The sequence below is a fragment of the Dipodomys merriami genome, unplaced genomic scaffold (assembly GCF_024711535.1).
Source record: "Dipodomys merriami isolate MVZ:Mamm:240054 unplaced genomic scaffold, mDipMer1.0.p SCAF_146, whole genome shotgun sequence".
NCBI lineage: Eukaryota > Metazoa > Chordata > Mammalia > Rodentia > Heteromyidae > Dipodomys > Dipodomys merriami.
In genome coordinates, this window is record NW_027202782.1 from 2237592 (window position 1) to 2262727 (window position 25136).

Sequence of the window (25136 nt, forward strand, 5' to 3'; positions counted from 1 at the left end):
GCCTTGACTTCAGGGATCATGGAGCTAGGACCCCTGGCCTGGCCTAGACTGGTGGGAGGTCAGCAAGGCACAGGTCCTGAGCAGCTGACACTAGTGGGTTTTGGGACTGGCATTCCAGGCAGAGGGTATAAACCACAGGGCTTGTGGGACACCAGGGTCATCTGGAATAGGGTGACAGACAGTCTGAGGAAGAGCCCAGATGTGGAATTGGAGCCTTGGTGCCATGACCAGGGCATGTAGCCCTGGGGGATTCTTGTTGCTTTTCTATTTCAGAACCTATGTTAGAGATTTTCTCCACTAGCCATTGGTCCTTGCTGCTTGTACCCACCTCACCCTTGGATTAAGGGGCCTCAGTAGGGCTCTGGATACAGCTGCACTGCCTGTTCCTGGCATCTGTGAAGATCTTGTCCCCGCTGCAGCCTGCTCCAGGCTGTCTGTTTTCCCTCCTGGGGCAGAGGCCAGCCTTGTTTTTCCTCCTTGCTGGCCAGGGAATCGTGCCTTGGAAACACAACGCAGCTGTTAAAATGTCTGGGCCTGGTGGGTAGCCTTACAGTGGGCCCTTGTTTGCTTGCAGACGCAGCCTCAAAGAATAGCCCAACCCTCTGCTGGTGAGGGATGCCAGAGAGGGACCCTAGTCCTCTGGGATTTATTTAGAGCTCTCCAGGATGATGGGGACCTACAACTCAGGTTTGGAATTCAGCAGAATGGACATCTTAAAAAAACGGCCACCCTGAGATGCTCAACATCAGATCTCAGCAGACTGGCACTGAGTGGATAGAGAAATGAGGTCACTGTGAGGCCCTTATATCCAGTTTTGGAGCCTTCGGTGGCTTCCCTTGAGACCAGTGGATTGGCTGTTCTGGGGCAGTGATGGTAACATGAGGCTCTGGTTGTGCTTGAGCATCCCTACTTTACAGATGAGAAAACTGAGGCTCGGTGAGAAGTTTAGTCTTATTCACAAGGATGTTCCCTGAACAGGAAGTACTGTACAAGTTTCTGTGGCAGCACAGAGAGGCTGGGTTAGCTCCATCTAGGACTAGATAAAGGGACTGAGGGGAGGGGTTCCATGTGTGTGACTTGGCTGGGAGCTATGGCTCATGCCTGTAATCTTGGCTACTCAGGAGGCTGAGATCTGAGGATCACAATTTGAAGCCAGTCCAGGCAAGAAAGTCTGTGAGACTCTTACCTCCACTTAATCATCAAAAAGCCAGAAGTGGATCTGTGGCTTAAACGGCAGAGTGCTAACCTTGAGCAAAAAAGCTAAAGTACAGCATTCAGGTCCTGAGTTCAAGCCCCAGTACTGGAACACACACACACACACTGAGCATGGTAATTTGGTAACATAGGCAGTGCACACACACACACACACACACACACACACACACACACACACACACACACTGAGCATGGTAATTTGGTAACATAGGCAGTGGAGATGGCCTGGTGTTTCCAGGGAACACACACACACACACACACACACACTGAGCATGAGATGGCCTGGTGTTTCCAGGGAACACACACACACACACACACACACACACACACACACACACACACACACACACACACACACACACACACACACACACACACACACACACACACACACACACACACACACACACACACACACACACACACACACACACACACACACACACTGAGCATGGTAATTTGGTAACACAGGCAGTGGAGATGGCCTGGTGTTTCCAGGGAATATACCTGGGTGGAAATAAGAGGAAGTTGGGACTTCTTCTCAAGCACCAACTGAGAAGTAGATTTTACCTACTGCCTTCTGGACCAAACAAGTCCTCCTTATACCCATCTGCTTTTACTGAGACTGGCTGCAGTGGGAGGGCTTTGCATTTCCCATCAGGCCCTCTCTGGGGCCTGTTCCAGCCTAGCAAGTCAGTGAATTAGGGTTAATTATCTGTTTTCCTGAACACCAGCAAGCCCAGGGGCTGCACAAATTAGGGAGCTTTTGTACTTGGAAAAATAAATTTGAGCAAGGAGTGATAAAGCAGCAGGTGCACACCCTAGGAGGGTGAGTTTTGCATGGAAGCAGCCTCTGGCCATGCTGGGAGCCATGCTGGCTATGCCTTCCTCACCTTGCAAGTCTTTGGGTAGAACTTGAGCTGAGGGATCGATAGACCCAGCTGGCCAGACTGTACTGCTGTAAGGAGGCTGGGAGGTGCATCTTCTCATTTGCCTTTCTCAGAGATCTCACTCTTCTGATTGAGGAGCAGGTTCTATGCCTTACACACATATCTGAAGCTGAGTCTCCATAAACTTGCTGGGAACTATGTTCCCCTCGCTGTCTAAGGAGAGCCCAGTGCAATGTGGTAGAGTGTGAGGGAGGATGAGGGGGGGACCCCACAACTTTTTCTTTCCTTCTTTTCCCCCCAGGCCCCAGGTGTGAACTCGTCTCTGAGCTATTTTGCTCAAGGTTTGAGAACTTGAGCCACAGCTCCATTTCTGGCATTTTTGGAGAGCTTAATTAGAGAAAAGAGTCTCAAAGACTTTCTTACCTAGGCTGGCTTTGAACCATGATTCTCAGATTTTAGCCCCCTGAGTAGCTAGAATTGTAGATATGAGCCATTCGCACCTGACTTCTATCTTTCCTTCTGCATCTGATCAGCCCCAAGATCTTTTGTTAGGACTTGAGGTTCTTTGAGTTTGCTCCTTCCCGGGGACCCCAGATGAAGTCTATGGCAGACAGGAAGAAGGGAAGAGAGACCAGACAGATAGGAAGTGTATGGCTTCCCTCACAATGTTGGGTTGCTGGGGGAAGGGAAGACCCAGGGGCAGAGGCTCCTCCCCACCCTTGGCTTCTTGTTCAGGGTTGCTCTTGGGATTTTGGTGCTATTGTCTTACTGGGCTCTGTCACAGCTGTTGGAGGCTTTGGTTGCATCTGTAGAGACAGGCAGGTAGACCTAGGCATCAGAAACAGGAGCAACCAAACTCCAAGCCCTTGTGTGGGAGGGAGGAGTCTACAGAAGCCTAGGCTGTCCTCAATTTTCATGTAAGAGAATGACCATATCTTGGAGAAAGGTATCTGTCTGCAGAGGTGGCCCTGATGGACAACTGCTGTAATATGTGTTACCCACTGAACTGGTCCTGGCAAGGCCAGGGAAGGAGGGAGTTTAGAGGGTTCTCTGTGTCACAGGGGAGGAAAGCAAGGCTTAGAAAAGGGCTATCACATGGCTAAAGACATAGTGGATGTGGTCTAAGTGTGTCGGTTGAGGCCCAAGCTCTACTACTTACATGGGCAGTCACAGCCCTATTTGCTCTTATACTTCCAGCCTTGGCCCTGTGGTGTCAGGGGGTGCCCTTAGGGTGAGGGCACCCTTCAGGGCATCCATTTTCCAGATGAGAACCCAGATGAAATGACTGGTACTGGGGTGAGTATAAGAGGAGGAGTGCTATGGGCCTTGGGGCCACAGATTTGCTTCTCTTCTCTTGGTGATAATAAGGATTAAATTATTATGATCCTTTATCTATATTGCATTGGCAACTTGCTCTCTTCTCTAGGAACTTTCATGTTTTATCTCATTTGATCTGAAAAATAAGTCTGTGATCAAGGCATGGGCATACATTCATTAGCTATAGTGTATGTGCATATGTGTGTAGTGCACATACACGTGTGATGTGTGAGTGCATTACATGTGCGTGCCTGTGATGACACATATGCACTGTGCATAGTAGGTGGCAATTATGTAGCACCTAAGTGTGTGTATGTATATTCTGTGACCTCATTTTTGCAAATATGTTCACATATGTGACTGTGTGAATGGTATACGGATGTGCATGTGGTCTGGATGTATGCACCTGAGTGTGTGAAGCTTTGTGTGGGCTCATCACGGGAGGCATCTGTGTACCCAAAGACTCCGGTGTATGTTGTGTGTGAACCTGTGTGTGCCCATGCATGGAACTGACAGAGATCAGAGTGATATGGTGAGTTTGCTCGGCCTGTGGTGGCTGTGATGGCTGGGAGGTGAGGTCTTGCCTTTTTCTTGGAGTTAATTCTGCCTGGGGAAGCTCTCTGCCTGTGACTCACTCACCAGAGTTCAAAGCAGCCAGGTGGCGGGAGGTATCTGGGATTCCAGGCTTCAGGGTGATTTGCTCATCTGCTCTGATTATTAATTTATTCTTCATGCCAGCCCTGGAATTCAGAGTTCTTAATCTGTTCTGTACCACAGTCTGCTTAAGCAACCTGGTGTAATTATTACTACAGAAAAATATGCCAAGTACGTAGAACAAAACACATAGGGTCGTAAACAAAATCAGTTCTATTGAATGCAGTGACTTCAATGTCTCTGGCATCATTTGTGATATGGGACACACATGCTTCCTTACTGACACAGTGAGTGCAGTGTCGGGGTCTAGTGACACCCTAAGTGGGAAGCTGAAGTGAGCACGGGTAAGACTCCATGGCATTGTATGCACAGTTGTGATGTGCCAGTGGTAAGCTCACAGGTGCTATGGTTTACTGCCCTTGATAATACTCTAAGAGATACCCATTTCCAGTTTCAAAGTTAGCAGAAATAAAAATGTGTTTTAGGTAATACAATCTTGCTTTAGCAGGAACTATGTGGAATATGGAAGGAACTTCACGATCACCTATTCAGGTTTTCCTACATGCTTGCCATTTGTGGAGCTTTTTAAAATTATTGATGATGTATTCATCATTCGCCTTCAACTTAGAGACTAGAGTCTCCTCAAAAGGCCTAGGGAGGCTCCAGAGCTCCTGGGTGCAGTCTGTGCCCTGCTGAGACCCAAGAGGTCAAATGATCTGGGTGTCACCTGCTAATGGAAAGCCTCTCCCCAGCCCCAGGTCTGGAAAATGTGAGGGTGAGAGCTGTGTTCTTTGGAGGTCTGGAGAATGCAAAGGCTCTCCTCCTGGCTGTGGCTCTCAGATCCTCCTGTGCTGGAGCTTTTGCTGGAGCTCATGGGAACTCTCCCAGGTCATACCATCAGGCCCCCACGGAGGCCCAGGAAGCTGGCACAGCTTCTCCCAGGCAGCCTCAGGGGGTCTCTAGGGGCCCAGGTGAGACAATCACTGGGTTGCCTTAGGAGCTCCAGGGAGTGAAAGTGGCTGCCTGGAACCCTGAGCACCAGGTGTTTACCTAGAAATTGTGCTAATCCCACTAATTCCCATGATTTGCACAGACTCTTGGCTGTCTCTTGTCTATCTCTCTGGGAGGGGTAGGAAGGGGAAGGCAGCAGCCAGGGATGTTGTGGGTACTGCCTAGGTGCCCCCTCTCACTAGATCAGTGCCCTGAGGGGTACCTGGATCCCAGGTGTTTATGTGTGTACAGCTGTTCTCTGAACTCTGGCATCAGCTGGCAAAGTCTGGGTGCTGGGATTCTGAGTATATATTCCCTTGCCTTTCTAGCACATGCCACAGGCCTTGCTCCTGTGGTAGCTTTTCCTCAGAGAAGGACTGGACTGGAGACCTGGCTTCTCTCCCTTCTCCCTCCATGGGGAGAAGCCTTAGGCACACTCTCCTGCCAAGCCAGGGCTTCCTCCTCGGCAATATGAAGGATGTCATCCCCTCTGCCACTTAGCAGAGCCACATGCTGCCACTGCTGAATCTTTGCAGATTGGTGTCTTGAAACAGAATACCAGAGATTCAGCAGTATAAGAGCAGCAGAAGTTTATTCCTCATTGTTGTAGAGGCTGGGAAATTCAAGGTCAAGACTGTAACCTTGGAGTCTTGTGAATACCTGAACCTTGTGGAGAATGCTATTACTAAGAACATCCATGGCTTTTCTTCCTCTTCGTTCTAGTCTTCCTGTGTCCCTCACAGAGCTTGTCATAGTCTCTGCTCTCTCCTTCCTGATGTCACCAGGACTAAAGTCTGTAGGCTCTGAATTGGGTTTAGAGTGGGTTGGCTTGATGTCTTTCAGGAGGCTTGGCCCTTTCTCCCTGGAATTGGAGCTAGGGCTTGATCATCCTGCCCAGACTTGGTCACATGCCCTGACCCTGGAGTGCCTCAAGGCCCTGTTTGTTTTTGGTTCACAGAGACTCAAGCCTCAAAGAAAAAACCTGGCTCCCTGCACCTGCCTTATCCTCTTGGCAAGAGAACTGAACACCTGCTCAAGTGGACCTAGAGACTGAGGGGTCAATCAGTGAGACCATAAGAAAACTGCTAGGGGTGTGCTAAAGGGTCTTCATTCAAGGGACAGCTCACTACGGGGCACGGGAGTACAGACAGCTTGGTTCAAGTTGTAGCATAGTCACTATTAGAAGTGTGTCTTTGGGCTTGTTAGTTCACCTCTCAGAGTATAGCTTTCCTCCTACATACAATGTTTTGAGGATTAAAGGAGCTTACCCTATAAAATGCTTGTGTTCAGTAAATGCTTTGATAGGGGTATGTTGTTACCTGTCAGCTGTCATATTGATTTGTATTCTATATCCAAATGCAAAGGCTGTTTCAAAGTTGGGCCTATATTCCTTTACCCAAACCTATCAGAGGAAAACCTGGGCTGTCTAAAAAACTACTTACATTTAAAAGATCTGTGAGTTTTTAACTTTAAAGATCCACTTTATTTTATTTTATTTTATTTATTTTGTCGGTTGTGGGGCTTGAACTCAGGGCCTAGGCCCTGTCCCTGAGCTCTTTTTGCTCAAGGCTAATGCTGTACCACTTTGAGCCACAGCTTTGTTTCTGGTTTTCTGGTGGTTTATTGAATCTCATAAACTTTCCTGCCTGGGCTGGCTTTGAACTGTAACCCTCAGATTTCAGCCTCTTGAGTAGCTGGGATTACAGGTATAAGCCACCAGCACCTAGCTTAAAAAGCCACTCTTAAAGAGTGACTCTAATCAAGGTGCACTATACACATAAATGGACATGTTAAATAGAAAACTTTTTGTGCAACAAAGACATGTGTATGTGTGAGAGAGAGGGAGAGAGGAAGGGAGGGAGGGAGAGAGAGAGGGAGAGAGAGAGAGAGAGAGAGAGAGAGAGAGAGAGAGAGAGAGAGAGAGAGAGAGAGAGAGAGAGAGAACAGGAGAGGGAATTATAGTTGTGATGATGAAGATAATCCAAGGTGTTGAGTAGGGACATAATTGATGGCTGTAGGTCTCTGACCATGTGCTAGCAGGGCCAGGGGAGCTTTCTGGAAGAGGCAGCATCTGAGTGATATCTTTAAGGCAGAGAATTAAGGAGTTCATCAAACACAGAAAGGATGACAGCCTTCCTGTAGTAGCAAGGCCAGCCAAACCTGGCTTGCAGTTGAGACTGGAGGCCACAAAGTCTCAGTGGGGGTGTGGCTGGAGGAGGAAGTAGTAAGACGGTTTCTAGGAAGATACCCTAGTCTAGAGCCAAGGATGATTTGGTTAGGATTAAGGGCATAATAGGTGTGTAGGACTTTGGAGGGAAGATACAGTGCCTGGCAGCCAGCTGGGGAGATGCTCTGGGAGCTTAGTGATGATGATCATAGCCTACAGGGTGTAAGAAGAGTTAGGATAAGACGAAGGTAACCAAGGCAATGTGGGGAAGGTGACTGTGTGGGTTGGTACCTGCGGCCATGCTATGTGTAGTGAAAGAGTGGATCTGGCCAGGCTGCATTGCTGGCATCCTTCCTGATATCCAAAGTCCAAGGAAATCTATGTTAAACTGGCTGAAATGAGCACACAGTGCATCCTGAATCCCTAGACAAGAGTGTACCCCACAATTCACACAAACCATCCAAGTTTTCTTCTGCCCCTTCTGCCTGAGTTTCTTGGGTTTTCTGGGAAAGAAGCTTGGGAAAGACTGTGGAAGATGGCTAGGTTGGTGCTGACAGACAAAGCTAGGAACCAACCAGGCTGTGGTCCCTCCTCTGCATCCCACCCTACTGTTCTTGTGTATCTGTAGTTCTACAGATTGTGTGGATTTAACAACTAAAATTCTAGAGCCTATCTGGGAAAATTTGGTTTTAAGGCCACTAGAGATGGAGCTGACTGCTGCTTGGTAATAAGTTCTCTGCCTTCTCTTTTCTCCTCTCCCTCCCTTCTCCTCTGCCCCTCACCCCTACACTAGCCTTTTTCCAAACAGCAGCCTTGAACCTTTCTGACTCCAGGCTCCATCTTCCTGCTTCTTTGGCAGTCAAACCGATTCCTGATTTCTGCCTCTGAACGTTCTTTCTCCCCTGCTCTGTTTTGGTAAATGAGTATACCATTCATTCATCCTAGCTCCTAGCCAAAAATACGTTATCTTGAGTGCCACCTCCAAAAACTGTATTATCAGAGTCTGCAAGTGATGAAGCATCCTGCCAAAATGCTCACTTGGACCCATTGCCAGCTGGGAACCTGGGCCCTATAACTACCTGCATGTTCCTGCCTTAACCACGAACCCAACTTTTCCCATCTGTCCAGCTGTCCACATTCATCCAGCACCAAGACTGATGGCCATTGCCTTCAGATTGTATCTACCTTTCATCCACTCCACAGCCACTGCCTCTATCTGGACCACCATTATAGCTGAAGTATTAAAGGTTTTCCTGCTCCTAAAGCCTGCTTCCCATGAATGATAGTGTGATCCTTTACACCAAGGGCCATGTCCTGTTTCTCTTCTGCCCCAAGCCTCCAATGCCTGCTCTCCTTTCACCTGGTCTTGGGCTCAATCTTGCTTTTTGTGTTCCCTTATGCATCCTGTCTGCAGACATCCCCAGACCGGAGTCAGAGCAGTACCTTCTCTCTCTGCCTGTCCTACTCTTTTCTGTCTTTCTCCTTTTGTATTCTATGCCCCTCCCCTCATTGAAATAAAGCCTATCTTTACTTCCCCCCTATGTCTGTATCTTAAGTAAATGATAAACATCTGCTGAATATTTCTGTAGCATAAGGGACTAGAAGCACTGCTCAAGTGGTAGACCACCAGCCTGTGAGTGAGGTAGTGAAACCCTGAGTTCAAGCTCCTGGCCTGGTACAACAAAAGTCTTCTGTATATGATGTGATGTCTAATGCACAAGAGGGCTTCAGAATATATTGACAAATGAGATGAGTCCTGGATGGCTGGAGGCAGCATGGCAGCTAGGACCTCTCTTCAGAGGAACACTGGGTCTTGTTAATTTTGTTTTCATTTTCCCGATGATGCTTTCTGATTCATGTGTGTGCATGTGTGTGTGTTTGTTCCCAGCTAGATTTCCATCTTCTGAAGCAAAGGCTATGTTTAAAAACTTGTTTTAAACAGCTAGTTCAAGTGGTTTACACCTGTAATCCTACCTATCATAAGGCTGAGATCTGAGGAACACAGTTCAAAGCCAGCCTGGGCAGAAAGGTCTGTGAGATTCATCTCTGATAAACAGCAAAAGACCAGTAGTGGATCTATGGCTCAAGTGGTAGACACAAGCTTTCAGTGAAAAAACCTAGGGGTTAGCACCCAGTCCCTGAGTTCAAGCCCCAGAATCGGCGTGTGCATCCTAAGGCTTGAACTCAGGTCTGTGCATTGACCCTGAGCTTTTTTGTCCAAGGCTAGCCCTATCACTTGAGCCATAGCTCTACTTCTGGCTTTTTTTTGGCTGCATAATTTAAGGTAAGAGTCTCATGAATTTTCCTGCTTGAGTCAGCTTTGAACCACGATCCTCAGATCTCAGACTTCTGTGTAGCTAGGATTACAGGTGTGAGCCACTGTGCCCAGCCTGCCTGATTCCATTTTTTCATGGTGATTCTTTCTGCTGCTTTAATACTCTCCTGTCAATAGAAACTTGTTGCTTGGGTTTTTTTTTTAAAAAATCTGGATGAAAGACAAACAAAATGTTTGGCTGTTGTCCATTCAGCAGACCCAACAAATTCTAGGGTGGATAGTTCTCCAAATTAATTAACCCCTCCCTCCCATAATTATTAGAGAGTGAGAATGGAGTTGGTTGCTGTAGAAGCAAGCAGTGGTGTGAATCTGGGCTGGCTCTTCCCAGCTGGTTTGGGTACAGTGTTGGTGAATGTCTTTGTCATCTCTGGCAGGGTCGCCACCCAGGACTATGAGCGGCTGAGATGGAGACGTCTGCCCCAGCCACTTCCTTGGAGAAGAAAGAAGCCAAGAGTGGAATCCTGGAGGGCAGCGGTTTTCCCGACCCGGGTAAAAAGGCCTGTCCTCTTGCTGTGGCGGCTGCAGCGGCTGTAGCTGCCCAAGGAGGTACTTTCCGTTTTGTGCACACTTGAAGAACAGCAGGGGTGTTTTTCATTAGCCTGTTAGGATTTAATGAGAGTGTTGGCCTCTGTCATAAGGGAGGTACTTGGGGTTTATGGAGGGTGGTAAGGAAGGCCCCCCCTGCTCCCAGGAATCTCAGGCCTTGTGACCATCACCTGCAAGTTTTCTTGGAGGTCTGGCAACTCCCATCACTGGACACTAGGCCATCCCGGACCCTGGTGGGTGGGACTGAGCAGGGGTGGGGGAGGGGAAGAGATGCAGGCTCAGCGGGCTGTTGGGTGAGTCTGGGGTGTGCCCAGCTGGCACATGTGAGGTATGCCCAGAGAACTTCTTGCCTCTTGCCCGCTGAGGACTATTTCGGAGAGTAATTGTCTCCTGATGCCTTCTGGCTGTAATTAGAGGGTCAGGTATGGAATTTAGTATCTTAGGTGAATTTCTGGCCAACTTAATTATAGCAGAAGGGACTACACGAGCCACAGCCTCTCATTTTACTGCCCCGAAGAGAAATGTTCTCTGCTTTCCACTGGTCTGTGCCAGTTTCCCGGTGGGAGAGTTTGGCGGGAAGGCAAGACCTCCCCTCATCACTGTGCTGTCCATCTGGAGGCCACAGAACTATTTCTGTCTCTGAGGAACAGAGAGGCTGGGATTTCTTTTCTTTCCCTTCTTATTCAAGTGCATTTAGTCATGCCCTGCTGCCCTCACTGCCCAAGCGGAGCTTAGCACAAGAGAGGGAAGAAAACGTGCCTTTCTTCACACTTTGATGAGTGCATAATCACTGGGTCTTATTAAAGTACAGACCCTGAGTCAGACCCTGGGGTGAGATTGAATTTGTGTGCTTCTCTCCAGCACCAATGGTGTGTCACTAGTCTTTGGGCCACAGTGGGTATGGCTGGGGACAGAGCTTGGGTACATGGAAGGACTTTGGAGAGTGTTGGAGTCGTACTTGTCAGAATGAAGTGGAGGACCTCCAGGTCATTGTTTGTTAGTTTGTTTGTTTATTTGAGCCAGTACTGGGGCTTGAACTCAAGGCCTGGGTACTCTCCCTTAGCTTTTTCGTTCAAGGCTGACATTCTACCACTTGAATCACATCTCCACTTCTGGCTTTTTGCTGGTTCGTTGTTGATAAGAGTTTCACAAACTTTCCTGTTCAAACTGGCTTCTAGCCTCAGTCCTCAGGCCTCAGCTTCCTGAATAGCTAGGATTACAGGTGTGAGCCACCAGTGCCTGGCAATATATGTATTTTTATTTTGCTTCTGATTGTAAGTCTTCATTGAGTTTTTGGGTCAAGCCAGGAGAGAGAGATTTGAAGTCAGTCTGGGAGGTGGGCCTCTGGCCTCTGACCTTGGCAGGGCCTCTCTAGGCCTCTTTAGTCTGTGGGGAGGGGATTTCAGGGGTTGGGAGAACAGCCAAAACTGTTAAGAAGAGCCTAGACCCAGGTGCCACAGGAAGGGAAAGAGGGGGGGGGAGGGGGAAGGAGAGTGAGAAAGAGAGGGAGAGAGAGTGAGAGAAGTGGAGATGGTATCCCAGCAGTCCAGGCCAGGTAGATTATAATGGTGCCTCAGGCTGTCCCTCTGCCTGATTGTCTAGGTCTGAGCTCCTGGTTGCCCAGGAACCTGACTTCAGTGGCCTTGCATCTCCAGTGTGCAGTGTAATTCAGTGATTGGTCATGGCAATAGAAAATAGACTTAGGCAATAATTAGAGAATAATTAGACTGCCGTTGGAAGGGAAAGCCTCATCAGACGTGGTTGTTACATTAGAGCAACAAATGCTTAAGGACTTCTCCAGTAGAGGCCCAAAGCATGGAGCAAGCAGGTCCAGGGAAGCGGCTTTTCCAGCTCTGCCTTCTCTAGGATGCCCAGGGCATCTAGGCTGATGGCATTAGGCACATAACAGATTTGACCCACAAGAGCAGGCAACTTGCTGGCCATGCAGGCCTTTCAGGCTAGGCTCATGTGTGGCTGGGGAGTCAAAGGGAGGTCCATAATGTTCTCCATCTCCCTGCTCCTGTCTCTGAGCAGCTAATCTGGGAGTGAAGAAGAGTAGCTGTGAGTAGACATAGCTGACAATGTCTGCCAGAGCCCAAGTAGCAAAGCTGGGTGGGTCTCCACAGTGGCTGCAGTGGAGGATTGGAAGTCCACTAGTGCACACTCCCTGGGCCTGGCTTTCCTGATTCAGTTTGTGAGAGGACTGGACAGATGTTATCCACTGTCTTTAGGCCTCAGGAACTTGTTCTTCCAGAAATCCTCCTGATTGGAAGCAAAGATGCTATGAGCAAGACCCCCAGTTCAGTCAGACACTTGAGTAGCAAGGAGCTTCAGAGTCTGCAGGCCTGTCTCCCCAAGAGTGTGGGGCAAATACATGAAGCCGGAGTCAGGCATTGGCAGGTGGTTTCTTGAACACTAGAGTGGTGTAGAAGAAAATGTGGGTAGGTGAGGAGCAGAGCCAAGGAGGGCAGCACATGGAGCCAGAAGCATTTGTTTCAGCCCCTGAATCCGACGCTTGGCCAGCTGGCACAGGGCTGCTGGTGGATGAGGGTGAGGGGGGATGTGAGGCTACACAAAGGCCTGAGAGAGGACAGCATTTGGGGGAGCATGTTGGGCTGTAGGAAAAATGCAGGAAGCTGGTCTGGGACAGCTGAGGCATGAGTGAACTAGTTTCTAGGAGCTGCTTAGGTGATCACTCAGTCATCTAGCTCCTTTTTGGCTCAGTTGGCTCCTTCAAAACTTGCTACACTGTTCCCTAGAGTTGGCCCCAGGATAGGCAACATCTGGCTGCAAGGGACAGTTTAGGAGTCAGTGGATGGGTGGGTTCTGTCTGTGGATGGCAGGAGCATTGTGATAAGGAATAGGTTGTTATGAAAAAGGGCCAGTTCTTCCAACTGTCAGTGACTATAAGGTGCCCCCATACTGGGGACTGAGCTATTTTCCCTAGCCTCATATGATCACTTCTTGGTTCCTGGTGTCCTCACCCCACTTGTAGAGCTATATGACTTTGGTTGATTCTAACTGGAACATACTCTCAGGCAGAAAGATTTCCTTCAGGCAGAAAGGATGGTCACATAACTTATATCTGTGAAAACTGGAACTATTTATGGATGGGGTTGATTAATCAAACTGGAATGTTTAGAGAAGGATATTAGGAGTTTATTGAAAATATTAATCAAGGGCTACTCAAGAGGTAGAGATAGGAGAATCAAGGTCCAAGCTAGCAAAGTTAGCTTTGACACCTTATCTGAAAAACAAGCTAAAGCAAAAGGGAGTGACCCAAGTGGTAGAGCCTGAGTTCAATCCTCAGTACTGGAAAAAGAAAACAGTGAAACAAAACAAAACAAACAGAAGGAAAATATTTATTAAGACTTCACAAACACTTGAGGGAGAACATGTTTGTGTTGGAATATGAAGGAAATGAAGCAAGATATGGCTGATGAGGAACTCCGTTAGAAGCGAGGTAGAACTGAAAGTGAGGAGGCCAGAGCCCAAGTAACAAAGCTGGGAACACTGAGGTGGGGGCTCCTAATTCACCAGTAAATGGAGCCTCCACCTCCCAGAGGACCAGGTGGAAATGGGACTGACCTAGGGCCACCATCTGCCTCAGCAGACATCTGGGCCTGGACTTAGGGTTTGAGTACATTTCTGGTACAGTCATCCCTCCATAAGCTCAGTACTCCTTTCTCTTGGACCCACCCTGTTTCTGCCCCATGCTTTGGCTCAGGAAGTGGGGACAAAGGATGGACATCTTTAACCCCCAAATGTGGTCTAGCTTTGGGAATTTCAAGACCCCTGTAGATACCAAAATCTGAAGATGAGCAAGTCTCTTACATCAGATGGTATAGTATTCACATTTAACCTATGCATCTACTTTTAATTTTTCTCTAGTTACTTATAATACCATATAAGATGCAAATGCTATTTAAGTAGTTATTACAAGAATGTTGGGTAGCTAACACCCCTTTCTCCCTTTCTTGTCTCCCCACCCTGCTTTCCAGAATATTTTCTAACTGTTATTGGCTCAATCTGTAGACTGTATTTTCTTTTAGATCATTACTTTAGACTATTTGGAAGGAACTGGGACTGTAATTGGGACCCAGACCCACCATATGGTATAAATATGGTGATATTTACTATGGTATTAATATCAGTGTTGGAAAGGCCTTCCCGGTGTCACTGTGCCTCAGTTTCCTTACCGGTTCTGGGGCTGCAAGCATCTGTTCACTTGAAGATAGACAGTTCTTTGGTGTGTGGGGCCATGGTATAGCTGCAAAGTTCCCTGGCTCCACTGGCCTCTGCTGCTTGATTTCCCTAGGAATTCCTGAGACTGGACCTGTTCAGGGCTGAACATTCCCATCAGTCTCCCTTCCCTGAGTAAAGCATGCATGGGAAACCTGTCTGGGAAAGGCTGGGAAAGGGTTCATTTCATCCTCTGGTTTGTAAGAGTTGTGGCAGAAGCCTCCAGAGTGGCTTTTTCTCAGCCTCTTCAGCTGCTGTGCTTACCCTTTGGAGTCTATAAATCTTTAAAAAACACATTTTGACTCGGAGTTTTCTCCCCTCTAATTTTTAGAATGGTATAATTTTAAAGGCAATTTGAGTCAGATGTTTCTCATTGCTTTACACTGAAACCATCCAAAAGCTGTCATATTTTCCTCCTTCACTGTGGGGTTTCCTTCCCCCAAAATGTTGCTGAACCTCTTTGTGTGCTTCATTGGAGGACCAGGGATTGGGTTGCTCTAAGCCTGGAGTCAACCTTGAAACTCAGAGCTCATGATTTTGTTTATCTCAGAAATCAAGTCAGACCTTGAAAACCAAAGTTGGTACCAAGGCCCAAACCCACCTCTGACCCTGGACAAATACTACGTGGCAGTTCTCCCAATGTGGCCTCCAGCAGCAGCACTATCCCCAGGGATTATTAAAAGTACCTTTTCTTCTTGCAGAGAGGGTACTGGTGATAAAAGACAGGGCCCTGTGGATGCTAAATACCCATCCTGCCACTGAGCTATATTCTCAGCCTCTGGAAATGCTAAAAAACAAAGCTTTTTTTCTTTTTCTTTTTTTCTTCACTGGAGCTTCACCTCAGGACCCTGTACTTACTCTGCTTTCTTTCTCATGGCTGGTGCTGCACTACTTGAACCACACCAGCCCAACTTTTTGCTGGTTATTTTGAAGATGGAGCCTCATAGACTTTTCTTCCTGGGCTGGCTTTGAATCTTGGTCTTTTGGTACTCAGCTTCCTGAGTAGCTAGGATTAACTGGTGTAAGCCACTGGCACCTCTCTTAGAAATGCTACTCTTGGGCTCATCCTAGTTGCACTGAATCTGCATCTATGGAGGTTAGAGCACAACCAGTCATACATGAACAAACCTGTTGTATTCTAAGTGCTCTTTCTCTTTTTTCGGGGGGGGGTCTGGTTATGGGGCCTGAACTCTGGGCCTGAGCGCTGTCCCTCAGCTCTTCAGCTCAAGGCTAGCGCTCTACCACTTGAGCCACAGCACCACTTCCAGCTTTCTTTTTCTTTTTTGCTTACGTGGTGCTGAGGAATCGAACTGAGGGCCTCATGCATGCAAGGCAAGCGCTCTACCACTGAGCCACCTTCCCAGCCCACTAAGCGCTCTCTCTTTCCTTCTTTCTTTCTTTTCTTTTCTTTTCTTTTCTTTTCTTTCTTTCTTTCTTTCTTTCTTTCTTTCTTTCTTTCTTTCTTTCTTTCTTTCTTTCTTTCTTTCTTTCTTTCCTTTCTTTCCTTCCTTCCTTCTTTCCTTCCTTCTTTCTATCTTTCCTTTCTTTCTTTCTTTCTTTCTTTCTTTCTTTCTTTCTTTCTTTCTTTCTTTCTTTCTTTCTTTCTTTCTTTCCTTTCTTTCCTTCCTTCCTTCCTTCCTTCCTTCTTTCTTTCTTTCTTTCTTTCTTTCTTTCTTTCTTTCTTTCTTTCTTTCTTTCTTTCTTCCTTTCTTTCTTTTCCTTTCTTTTCTTTTCCTTTCTTTTCTTCCTCTTCTCCTCCTGTCTTCTCTTCTCCTCTTTTTCCCATCCCCTCTCCTTTTCTCCTCTCTTCTCTCTCCTTCCTTTCTGTGGTTCTCAGGATGGAACTCAGGTTCTTATATATCAGAGGCTAGCGCTCTGCCCCCAGCCCTGATGGAAGAATACCAATATGTTGGAGGAGTACTTGTTTTGGCTGTGTAGATTAGGGAAGCAATAGCTACCCACAGAGTTGCTCTAAAGATTACAGGAGATTACTCATGGTTCACGCATGCCCACACAGGGCACTGCATGCGTGGACAGGAGTGGCTGACCTCAGGCGATGCAGGGGAGGAGTAAGAAACAAGGTAGGAGCCAAGCAAGTCCCAGCCCTCCTCATCTTGGACAGGTTTGCGCCCCAGTTATTCTGTCTGTGAAATGGACAAAACAATGATGTCTATTTTCTAGAATTGGGAGCTATTACTTGAGTTAGAACATGCAGTGTCTGTTGGGTACAGTGAGCACTATGTGAGGTTCAACTGAAGCCTTTTCTGTATTAACTACCATTCTTCCCAGTTTGGCGGCAGTAGACACTTAACTTGGAAGGTCTCCTTCCACTGGTCACCCTGGCCCACCTTCCCACTGGTGGGAAGTCCAGGCTTCTAATGCCTTTCTACCCCAGGAGCCCTTTAGTCTTCTGCTTAGCTCAGAAATCAAGTGGCTAGTTGGACTTCTGCTTCTGTTGTACCTGTTTCTAACTCATCCAGGTCCTCTGCTCACCATAGGCATGACTAGACCTGAAGTAGCTGATGCTCTCATGAGACCGCTGTTATAAAGCAGGCTGGCCTCAGGCTGGACCTGGGCACGTGCATTTTCATCAGGCTCTCTGGGTCAGTGGGTCCAGTGGGGCCGTGTCTCCATTCTATGGAGTGCCACAGCGACTCCGGGTGGATCAAATCACTGCCAGGGCTGTGGCCAGGCCAGAACAACAAGGATCAATCAATGGATGTTTTTTGCTGGGGGTGGGGGGGAAGGGGTTGCCACTTTATACATACTTTATATACACCAGTTCCTTGTTTACTGGCCCTGCTGGCTTTCTGTAACGTTTTGTTTTTTTTTGAGGTGGTTTGACTTAGTGATGAGGTATTTTGTCTGTATTATTTTGCATGAACCCCAAGATAAATATTTAGGCAACTGAAATCTTGAGTCAGCTCCCCAAGGCTAGATAGTCCCCCCTCCCTCCCCGCCCAAGCCATCTTACAGTACCTCAGAACCCGTGTGATACCCTTCTGCTGTATTTGCCCTTTGTCTATCTCTGTGACCTCTGCTTTCCCTTAGGATCCCCATGTGGCAGGGCATTGCTAGGGCACCACTGTTCCCACAGCTCAGTGGCCATCTTATAACCAGTTGCCAAAAGGATCTGCCAATGTCATGCCAAATGTGTGTCAGGGTGCTGGTATGGCGAATGGTCCCAGGTCCCAGCTATGAGGGTCAGTTGGGGCTGGCCCTGCTTGTGGCCCCCTGTGGATACCCTTCCCCAGCCCATATAGACAGCAAAAATCACCCGGTGCCCCCATTGCTGCTTACCTGAGTTTCACTGCCAGGCTCCACACTTTCGCCTTGGGCGGGATGCACTCAGGTGTGACTAAGTGGGCAATTACTCTTATTTAAGTGATTTTTTTCAGGATTGCTATTGAGACTGCTTCTAAGCTTATTTTACGACCTAGCCACACAGAACAGCTAGCTCCCATCAGACATTTCCAGAGAGCAGAGCTCAGTTCTTCCTTACAGCCTGGCTCACCGAGGAAATGGGGTGCACTGGCTGCCGGTGGGGGCATATTTTGACTGGGTTCTGTGAGATACTAGAGTGTTGGGTGCACAATAGGATGATATGGAAATTCTTTCCTGTCCATGCAGGGTGCCAAATCATGGATGGTGTCAAGCTCTCTCTCTCTTTCTCCCTCTCCTCCCTCTCTCCTTCCTCCCTTTCTCTCTCTCTCTATGTGTGTGTGTGTGTGTATATATATATATATATATATATATATATACTATTTTTTCTCTATAGATATGCCTATACATAGTTTATAAATTACAGTAAGAGTTTAATAATAGAACAATTATAATACTATGAAAAATACTTTTATAATTATAAAATAGTTATACAAATGTGGTATCTCTACTTCTATTTCTATTTTTATCTCTATCTCAAAGTATCTGTACATTCACCTTTTTACATATACATTGTATAGCTTCTTTTCAGTGTATATAAATTATCAGCTACTACTGCTCTTGTACTTTGGGGCCGTTATTAAGTATAAAGGGACTACTTGGCATAAGCACTGCTGTACTGTGTCAGTGCATCTGTGCATCAAGTCAGCTAAGTGACTATAGGGTGGGTATCATATACCAGGTGGATACTCAGGACAAAGGGATGATTTATGCTCTGGGTGAGATGGAGCAGAATGGAGCCAGATGTAAGAGTCTATCATGCTACTTAGAACAACACCAGATTTAAAACTTATTTCTGGAATTTTAAGTTTCATATTCTTGAATAGCGGTTGACCACAAGCAGATAAGTGGAGGTGACTATAAAGGTGATGACTTCTGGCTGTGAGAGGTTTGTAGAGTGGCTAGCAGAGTGTGTGGGCACAGATCTGGTCAGTGTTAATACAATATACAGTAGAGCTTTCTTCTTGCTCCTCCTGGCCTCATGCTGGCTCATGTGCCCTTAATACTGCCCAAAACAGCACACATGCACAATCAGACCAGCTACCCCAGCAGAGCCTAGCAGGCTAGACTTGGTCCCTGCGCCTGGGCCAGCCCTGGGTCTGCACTCCATCAGGTCTGCAGCTGCTTGCTTGGACTGGGGATGGGGATGCTGGGGGCTCCTGCTGTTGTTTGTTCCCTGGTAGTGGCCACCACTGACAGGCCCTGTTCTTGTGCATGCTCATTGTGGATGGTAAATGAATGTAGACTTGGGGAGAGCTTTAAAGACATTTCAGTGACAAAACTAGAAGATGCTTTGACAATCAGGGAGTTCAAATCCTTTTTATTTTACAGATGGAGAAACTGCAGTCTAGAGACTTGAAGCCCAAATGGTCCCTTGGGTGCTGATCGGGTCTAGAAACCAATTCCCTAGGAACTCTGGTGTGGCCCTCTCTGGTCCCCCAGCTCAGCCTCACCCCCTCCTCACAGAAAGCCCAGCTTTCCAAATTGACGGTGTTTATGTTGTGAACATTTTTCTGACGTTTGGTTCTGTCAAAACTAATTTTAGTATTTCTAAAGCTTGGTAAAAATACAGCCTCATTACTTCGATGTCAGTACATAGTTTACTATTAGTATATTCTGGGGTTTATCATTTTAGTCATGTTTAACACGGTTGCATCAGGCATGTACTATTAAAACGGGCTTATTTTACATTCCTGTCCAGAATTATTTATTTGGAACAATTTCCACCCTATCAAAAGACACAGCTAATGCTGTGTTTTAATGTGTTATTTACACACAAAATAACCTATTTACAACTCACTATGCGCCAGAGGGAGAATGGATGGGCCCCAGTTCCCTGCGTTCTGTTATATCGAGGTTTAACAATCTGGATTGCTAATAGAACCATTTATCATTGGTGGGGAGGGAGGGGGGATGGGTAATTTATTTTATGTTTGTGGCCAGGTCTCACTGCCTCTGATCTTGGGAGCATTTGGAGGATAACGAAGTCAAGCCTGGCATTTGGGGTAGACAGGGGAATGCCTGACCCCAGCCCCTCTGGGTTCTCTGTGCTTATCTCTGCAATGAACCAGATCCATGGTGATGGTGGAGATTCTGGCTCTGTCCTCTAGGATCTCCCATTGGAAGCAACACTGAGGACATGGTGATGAATCCTGTCCAGGGGACTTCCTAGAGAAAGCAGCATCTGAACTGGGTCTTAGGGATGTGCAGGGTTCCCCTAGGATTTCTTCAGGAAGCGAACAGGCAGCCTTTGAGAAAGACCCGGAGTGAGGGGAGGAGGGGGAGTCATTGCAGGTAACCAGTGTACACCAAGCAGCCCCAGAGCAGGAGTGGGGCTTGGAGACAAGGCCTCCTAACTGCCTTGAAGTGAGGCCCAGGGAGCCAGTGGGACTTTCAAGAGGGTGCATGACTGCTGGCCATGCAGGTTAGTTCAGGAACTTCTTAGGGGTGCCCTCCTTGGATACTTCTTAGGATACTTACTTCTTGGATACCTCCTTATATATAGTTCATGGCACACCTTGGGAAGGGGACAAGAGGTAGAGAGAGGCATTCAAAAAGCAGAGCCATGCTGGGCACTGGTGGCTCACACCTGTGATCCTAGCTCTTCAGGAGCTACTTATAATCTGAGGATTATGGTTTGAAGCCAGCCTGGTCAGAAGAGTTCATGAGACTCTTATCCCCAATAAACTACCCAGAAAAATCAAGAACAGCTAAAGAAGCTCAAGGACAGCACCCAGGCCCAGAGTTCAAGCCCAAGGACTGGCAGAAAGAAAAAGGCAAAGTCTTCACCCTTGTCCCCAAGAGCTGTGGTACTCCTATGGAGAGACCAGACCTTCAGTCACCATGCTAATGTGGACATTTGCCAGGAAAACAGAAGGAAAAAACCTGTGCAGGACCCTGGGCACACTGCTGCCTATTACTCTAAGCCCTCCCTCCCAGCTTGAGCCCTGAATGAGGCCACAACATACTCAGATCTGTGGCTAAGGATGAGTCACCACAGGCTTTGTTAAATGTGGCAGGACTTAGGGCAGGCCTCAAGGAAGATACTCCAAGTGACTGGCTCAGGGAGTCAGCAGGGTTTGAACCCTATCCCTGGCCTTCTCACTGGGGTGTCCTTACTACTCTTGGAGGGCTGGAAACACCAAGAATGAGCATGAGCCAATAATACCATGTGTGCAGCAAGCATCACATGGATGGTAGCTGTTCCTCTTGGAGTGACAGTTCTCATGATTGCTGGGATTATTAATTTAAGAACTAGTTCCTGAGAGTAGTACATATGTTTCCAATAAATAATAGAGGGTGGGTGAAAGAGCTATAGTTTACCCATGATGTGCCAGAGGCAATGACATTCTAGCTTGAGGAATAGCATGGGCAAAGGTCCTGGGATCTGAGGGTGGTTCCGGCTGGCTGAGGTAGCAATGCTGAGTGCCGTAGGCAGAATGTTGGCAGTTGGGACTTCCCCTTGACAAGAGGCTGTGCTCCTAGGCCCTCACAAAAGCTTACATCTAGGTCTATGTCTGGTACCACTCCTGGTGGGGGGGTCTATGGTCTATGTGTTGTAGGTGTTGAGGGTCATGTGGGTGATAGCAGCTCAGGTGGGCCTGTGTGTGCATGGCTGGCTTGGACACCTGTGTTCCCAGACCTGCAGTGTCAGGCTGTGGCCAGCGGCCAGCCTCTGCTCCTCCTATGTGGACAGAAGGGAACTGGTGGTCTCTGTTATTAGTAGCCACCCTCAGCTCTTTTCCTGTAAATGGGACTTGGAGTCTGCAACTCTGGAACCAGATAGGTGCCAGGCCTGGCCTGTAGGGGACTCTTCTGCCACATGACTTCCCCTCCTGTTTTCTGTGGTAGCATTTGAGAAGAGGTATGGGTTTGGTAGGGGGCCGAGTGTCACTGCCTGTTTTTGCACTTTCTCCAGTCCTCTTGGCCCTATGTAGCAGGAACTGTGGAGAAGAGGCCCCATGCAGGGAGGGACTTGTGGTATCCGTGGAGTGTGCTGTCCACCAGGGCAGGACACCCCCTTCCCACAGGGAGCTAAACTCAGCACTGGGCATTCCTTGGTCTACTCCTGTCTCTTGCTGGTCCTGTGATCTGGGCAGACCTGTGCACTTGAAGAGAGCCAGAGGAAAGGCCACTTCCTGGGAGCTGAGGCTGCCATGGTGCTCTGTTTTGCTTCCCAACTCCAAACTGAGGTTTCCATTCCAGTCATGTCCCCTCAACACTGTGTTGGTAAGAGGTAACAGGGAAGGTAGACTGCAGGGAGGAGCAGGCAGACGTGGTGACTTTCCATTCCAGGGCTAGGGCCGGGTCTTCCATACACATTCGCAATTCAGTGGTGAGGCCCATCTCAGCCATCTGTGCCAGGCTAGCACCTGGCTAGAACCATAGGCTCACTGAATGGTAGCATCCCCTGCTGGAGATGATACAATTCTGGTTTTATCCTTAGTGTGGAACTTTCCAGCTGACTTGCGCTTCCAGCCATACTTTCCCCCTCTACTCTCTGAGCTGACTAAAGGAGGAGGAATCAGTAGTTCCAATACTAAGTACATCACTAAGGCAACAGAAAACTCCGTTCATAAAAGAACTTGCACATGAGTGTTTGCCGCAAAAGTGTTCATAATAGCTACCCTCCCTCTACCTCAGCTTTGTGGAAATAACCCAGTTGTGAGTGTGTGGTTAAACAAAGGGTACTAGACTCATACAATGGAATATTACTTGGCCACAAAAAGGGATGAAGTACTGAGAAACGTTACACAGATGAATCTTGACAATACTGCTCAATGTAAGAAGTCATCCATTCAAATATGGAGACCATATGATTCCCTTTATGAGATTTAGGCAAATCCACAGAGTAGATTAGTGAGTGCCAGGGGCTGGGGTAGGAGAAGGAAATGAAGAATGATTGCCCCTGTGCGTGGAGTTTATTTGAGAGAGGGGCGATGAAAATATTCTGTAATTAGATAGTGGTGATGTGTGCACAATCCTGTGAGCATATTAAAAATCATTGAATTGTAAACTTTAAAATGGTAGATTTTTATGGTACGTGAATTACAGCTAAGTTTGAAAAGGAGGGGTGAAGGAAGAAAGGTGGTAGGAAGGAAAAGAAAACAAAGTGGGGTGAAGAAGGATGGCTGCTAGTGCTTGCTGCACATCTGGGCCTGCCCTCTGCCTGGCTCCACAAACCCCTCAGATCCCAGGCTACTTGGGGCAGCCCTGCCCCTTGGATGAGACTCATCCTTTCTCCTGGCCAGTGGGCAAAGCTCCCCAGCCAGTTCTGCAGGCTCAAAAGCTCGGAAGCACTGAAGCAGAAGCAAGGAATCCAATGACCAGCAAACCCACTTTAAAAAGATCACCACCCTCTCCATAGCTAATATTAGCCCTCCTCTAGGCAGGGAATAACTGATGGTGGGCTTCAGCAGACTCTGGGTGGGACAGGGGCTAAGGGTGGATGAATCTTGGGGTAAAGGGCACTGTTCCAGAAGGGCACAAAGATGACTGGATTCTGCTGAGCTTCTTGAGCAGGAGAGGCTTCATCCGAGGTGGCGATGGTCAGGGCCACACAGCAAACCGCTGAGGGGTTCTGCTGCACAAAGTCACTAGGACAGTGGATACTAAAAAGTCTTTGTCCTAGCTGTGGAGGGTCTATGACCAACAGTAGGGCGGCCTCAGCTCCCAGGAAATGGAAGCATTGGGCAAGGTAGGTACAGGGAGGGAGGTTTCTCACTCACTACCTGTTACACCCTTGTCCTGTTACCTTGTCTCCCCTTGTACTGGCCAGGAGTCACAGACAATCCCTTCCTTTCACTATCCCCTCCCTCTATTCCGTGGCTTTACCCTGTCCCCAGTGAAGCCTAGTGGGTGGCCTCTTTCCTGTCCTTGGCTCTGGAAGTGAGGCAGACACCAGTCTTGGGTACCATGACAGACTTGAGAAGGTCAGGGTACAGGAAGATGGCAGGGCCTTGGCCTGAGGAGATACTGGTGGAAGAGTCAGGATGCGTGCTTGCAAGTGACAGAAGCCTGCTTAGACTCTGATCTCTGGGTCTCTTGTGGCTATAACTGGAAAGCCTGGGCAAGGCTGGCTATACTGCTGAGTGAAAGGCTGCAGTGGTGTCCTGGGACAGTGTCCTCCTCCTTGTGCCCTAGGCCAGCATCCACTGGGTAGGACAAGTTGCTGCTGCAGGTATATGCAGGCTGGTACCCATGGGTTGAGATGAAAGAAGGCTCTTCTCAGGAAATTTCTGCAGAAGGACCAAGGCTTCCCAATGGCTAGGCTCGGGCTCTGTACCCTGGGAACCAGATGTGGTGACCAGGTTTCATGCATAGCCCTGTGGCATGGGAAGAGCTGTGTTTAGAAGGTTGGCCCTGTGGGATGCTGAGTGGGCCACACATCAGGCCAAACTCATTGCTGCCAGAGAGCAGGGGTGGCAGGACACCTAGAGGGATTGGGTACTTGCAGACATAGGCCAGTGCCTGATGAATCAGAGCTTCAACCCTTCAGAAGCAGCAGATTCTTAATCACTCATTTCTGGGCCTGATCCTTTGGGAGAACCGGAGTTGGCCAGTCCTGGCCCTATCCCTTTTGAGATTCCCCCTTGAGGAAACACCCAGTGTCCCTTGAGAAGTGTCAGTTGAGAGTCTCAAAGAGGAAATTCCAGAAAGTTTCAGGGTGCCATGGCTAAGGAGGGTTCTGTGAAGGATACATGGCTATTGTCAGGCTCTGGGGACAGCTGGGATGAGCAGATGTTGGAGAGGCTGAGGGCATAGCGTGGATAGGGCAGAGCACCCACCCTGCCTGAGCCCAGGTTCCATATGAGGCACACAGGCCCAGTTGCAGTAGTTTGTGTGGGAAGCCCAAGAAGATTGCTGAAGAGTTTGGTTGATAGGTGGGAGGGAGCCATTGAAGAGTTTAGATCAAGGGTTTAGATCAAGTTTAGATCAAGAGTCAGAATCAACATCCCTGTTTTCCAGTTGACACCAAGTATTCCACATTCACAGTCAAATGCAGGTGATTCCTACCGGGGTTTTTCTGTTTTCCAGAACATTGCTTCTCCTTTCTTCCTCCTGAACTCTTCCCCTACTTCTCTTATTCCTTCCTCAAGTGTTCATTAGGGAATCCTGTGCATTGGCTGTGTTACAGACCCTGGAACACACCCTTCTGGAAATCAGGGACACAGGCAAGCACTCAGTCCAGGACCATGTGGAATAGGCTGAAACAGGCCTGGTGGAGTGTGGCAGGTGCTTGGCGGCCAGCTGTCCCCAAGGCAGGAGAGCAGTCAGCTGTCCCTAAGGCAAGAGAACGTTTCCCAGGACAGTTGTGCCACTGCCTCACAGGCATGTG

General features: G+C 48.1%; 1 protein-coding gene across 1 annotated transcript in view; it reads left to right on the top strand.

Annotated features, from left to right (window-relative positions):
• The window catches only part of Gli2 (GLI family zinc finger 2), a 234985-nt gene that overhangs the window by 48141 nt on the left and 161708 nt on the right, over positions 1 to 25136 (top strand). The window contains exon 2 of the mRNA XM_070021879.1: positions 9943 to 10114. Coding sequence (XP_069877980.1) covers positions 9973 to 10114 — 142 coding nt within the window. The 5' untranslated portion in view covers positions 9943 to 9972. The remainder of the gene's footprint in view (positions 1 to 9942; positions 10115 to 25136) is intronic.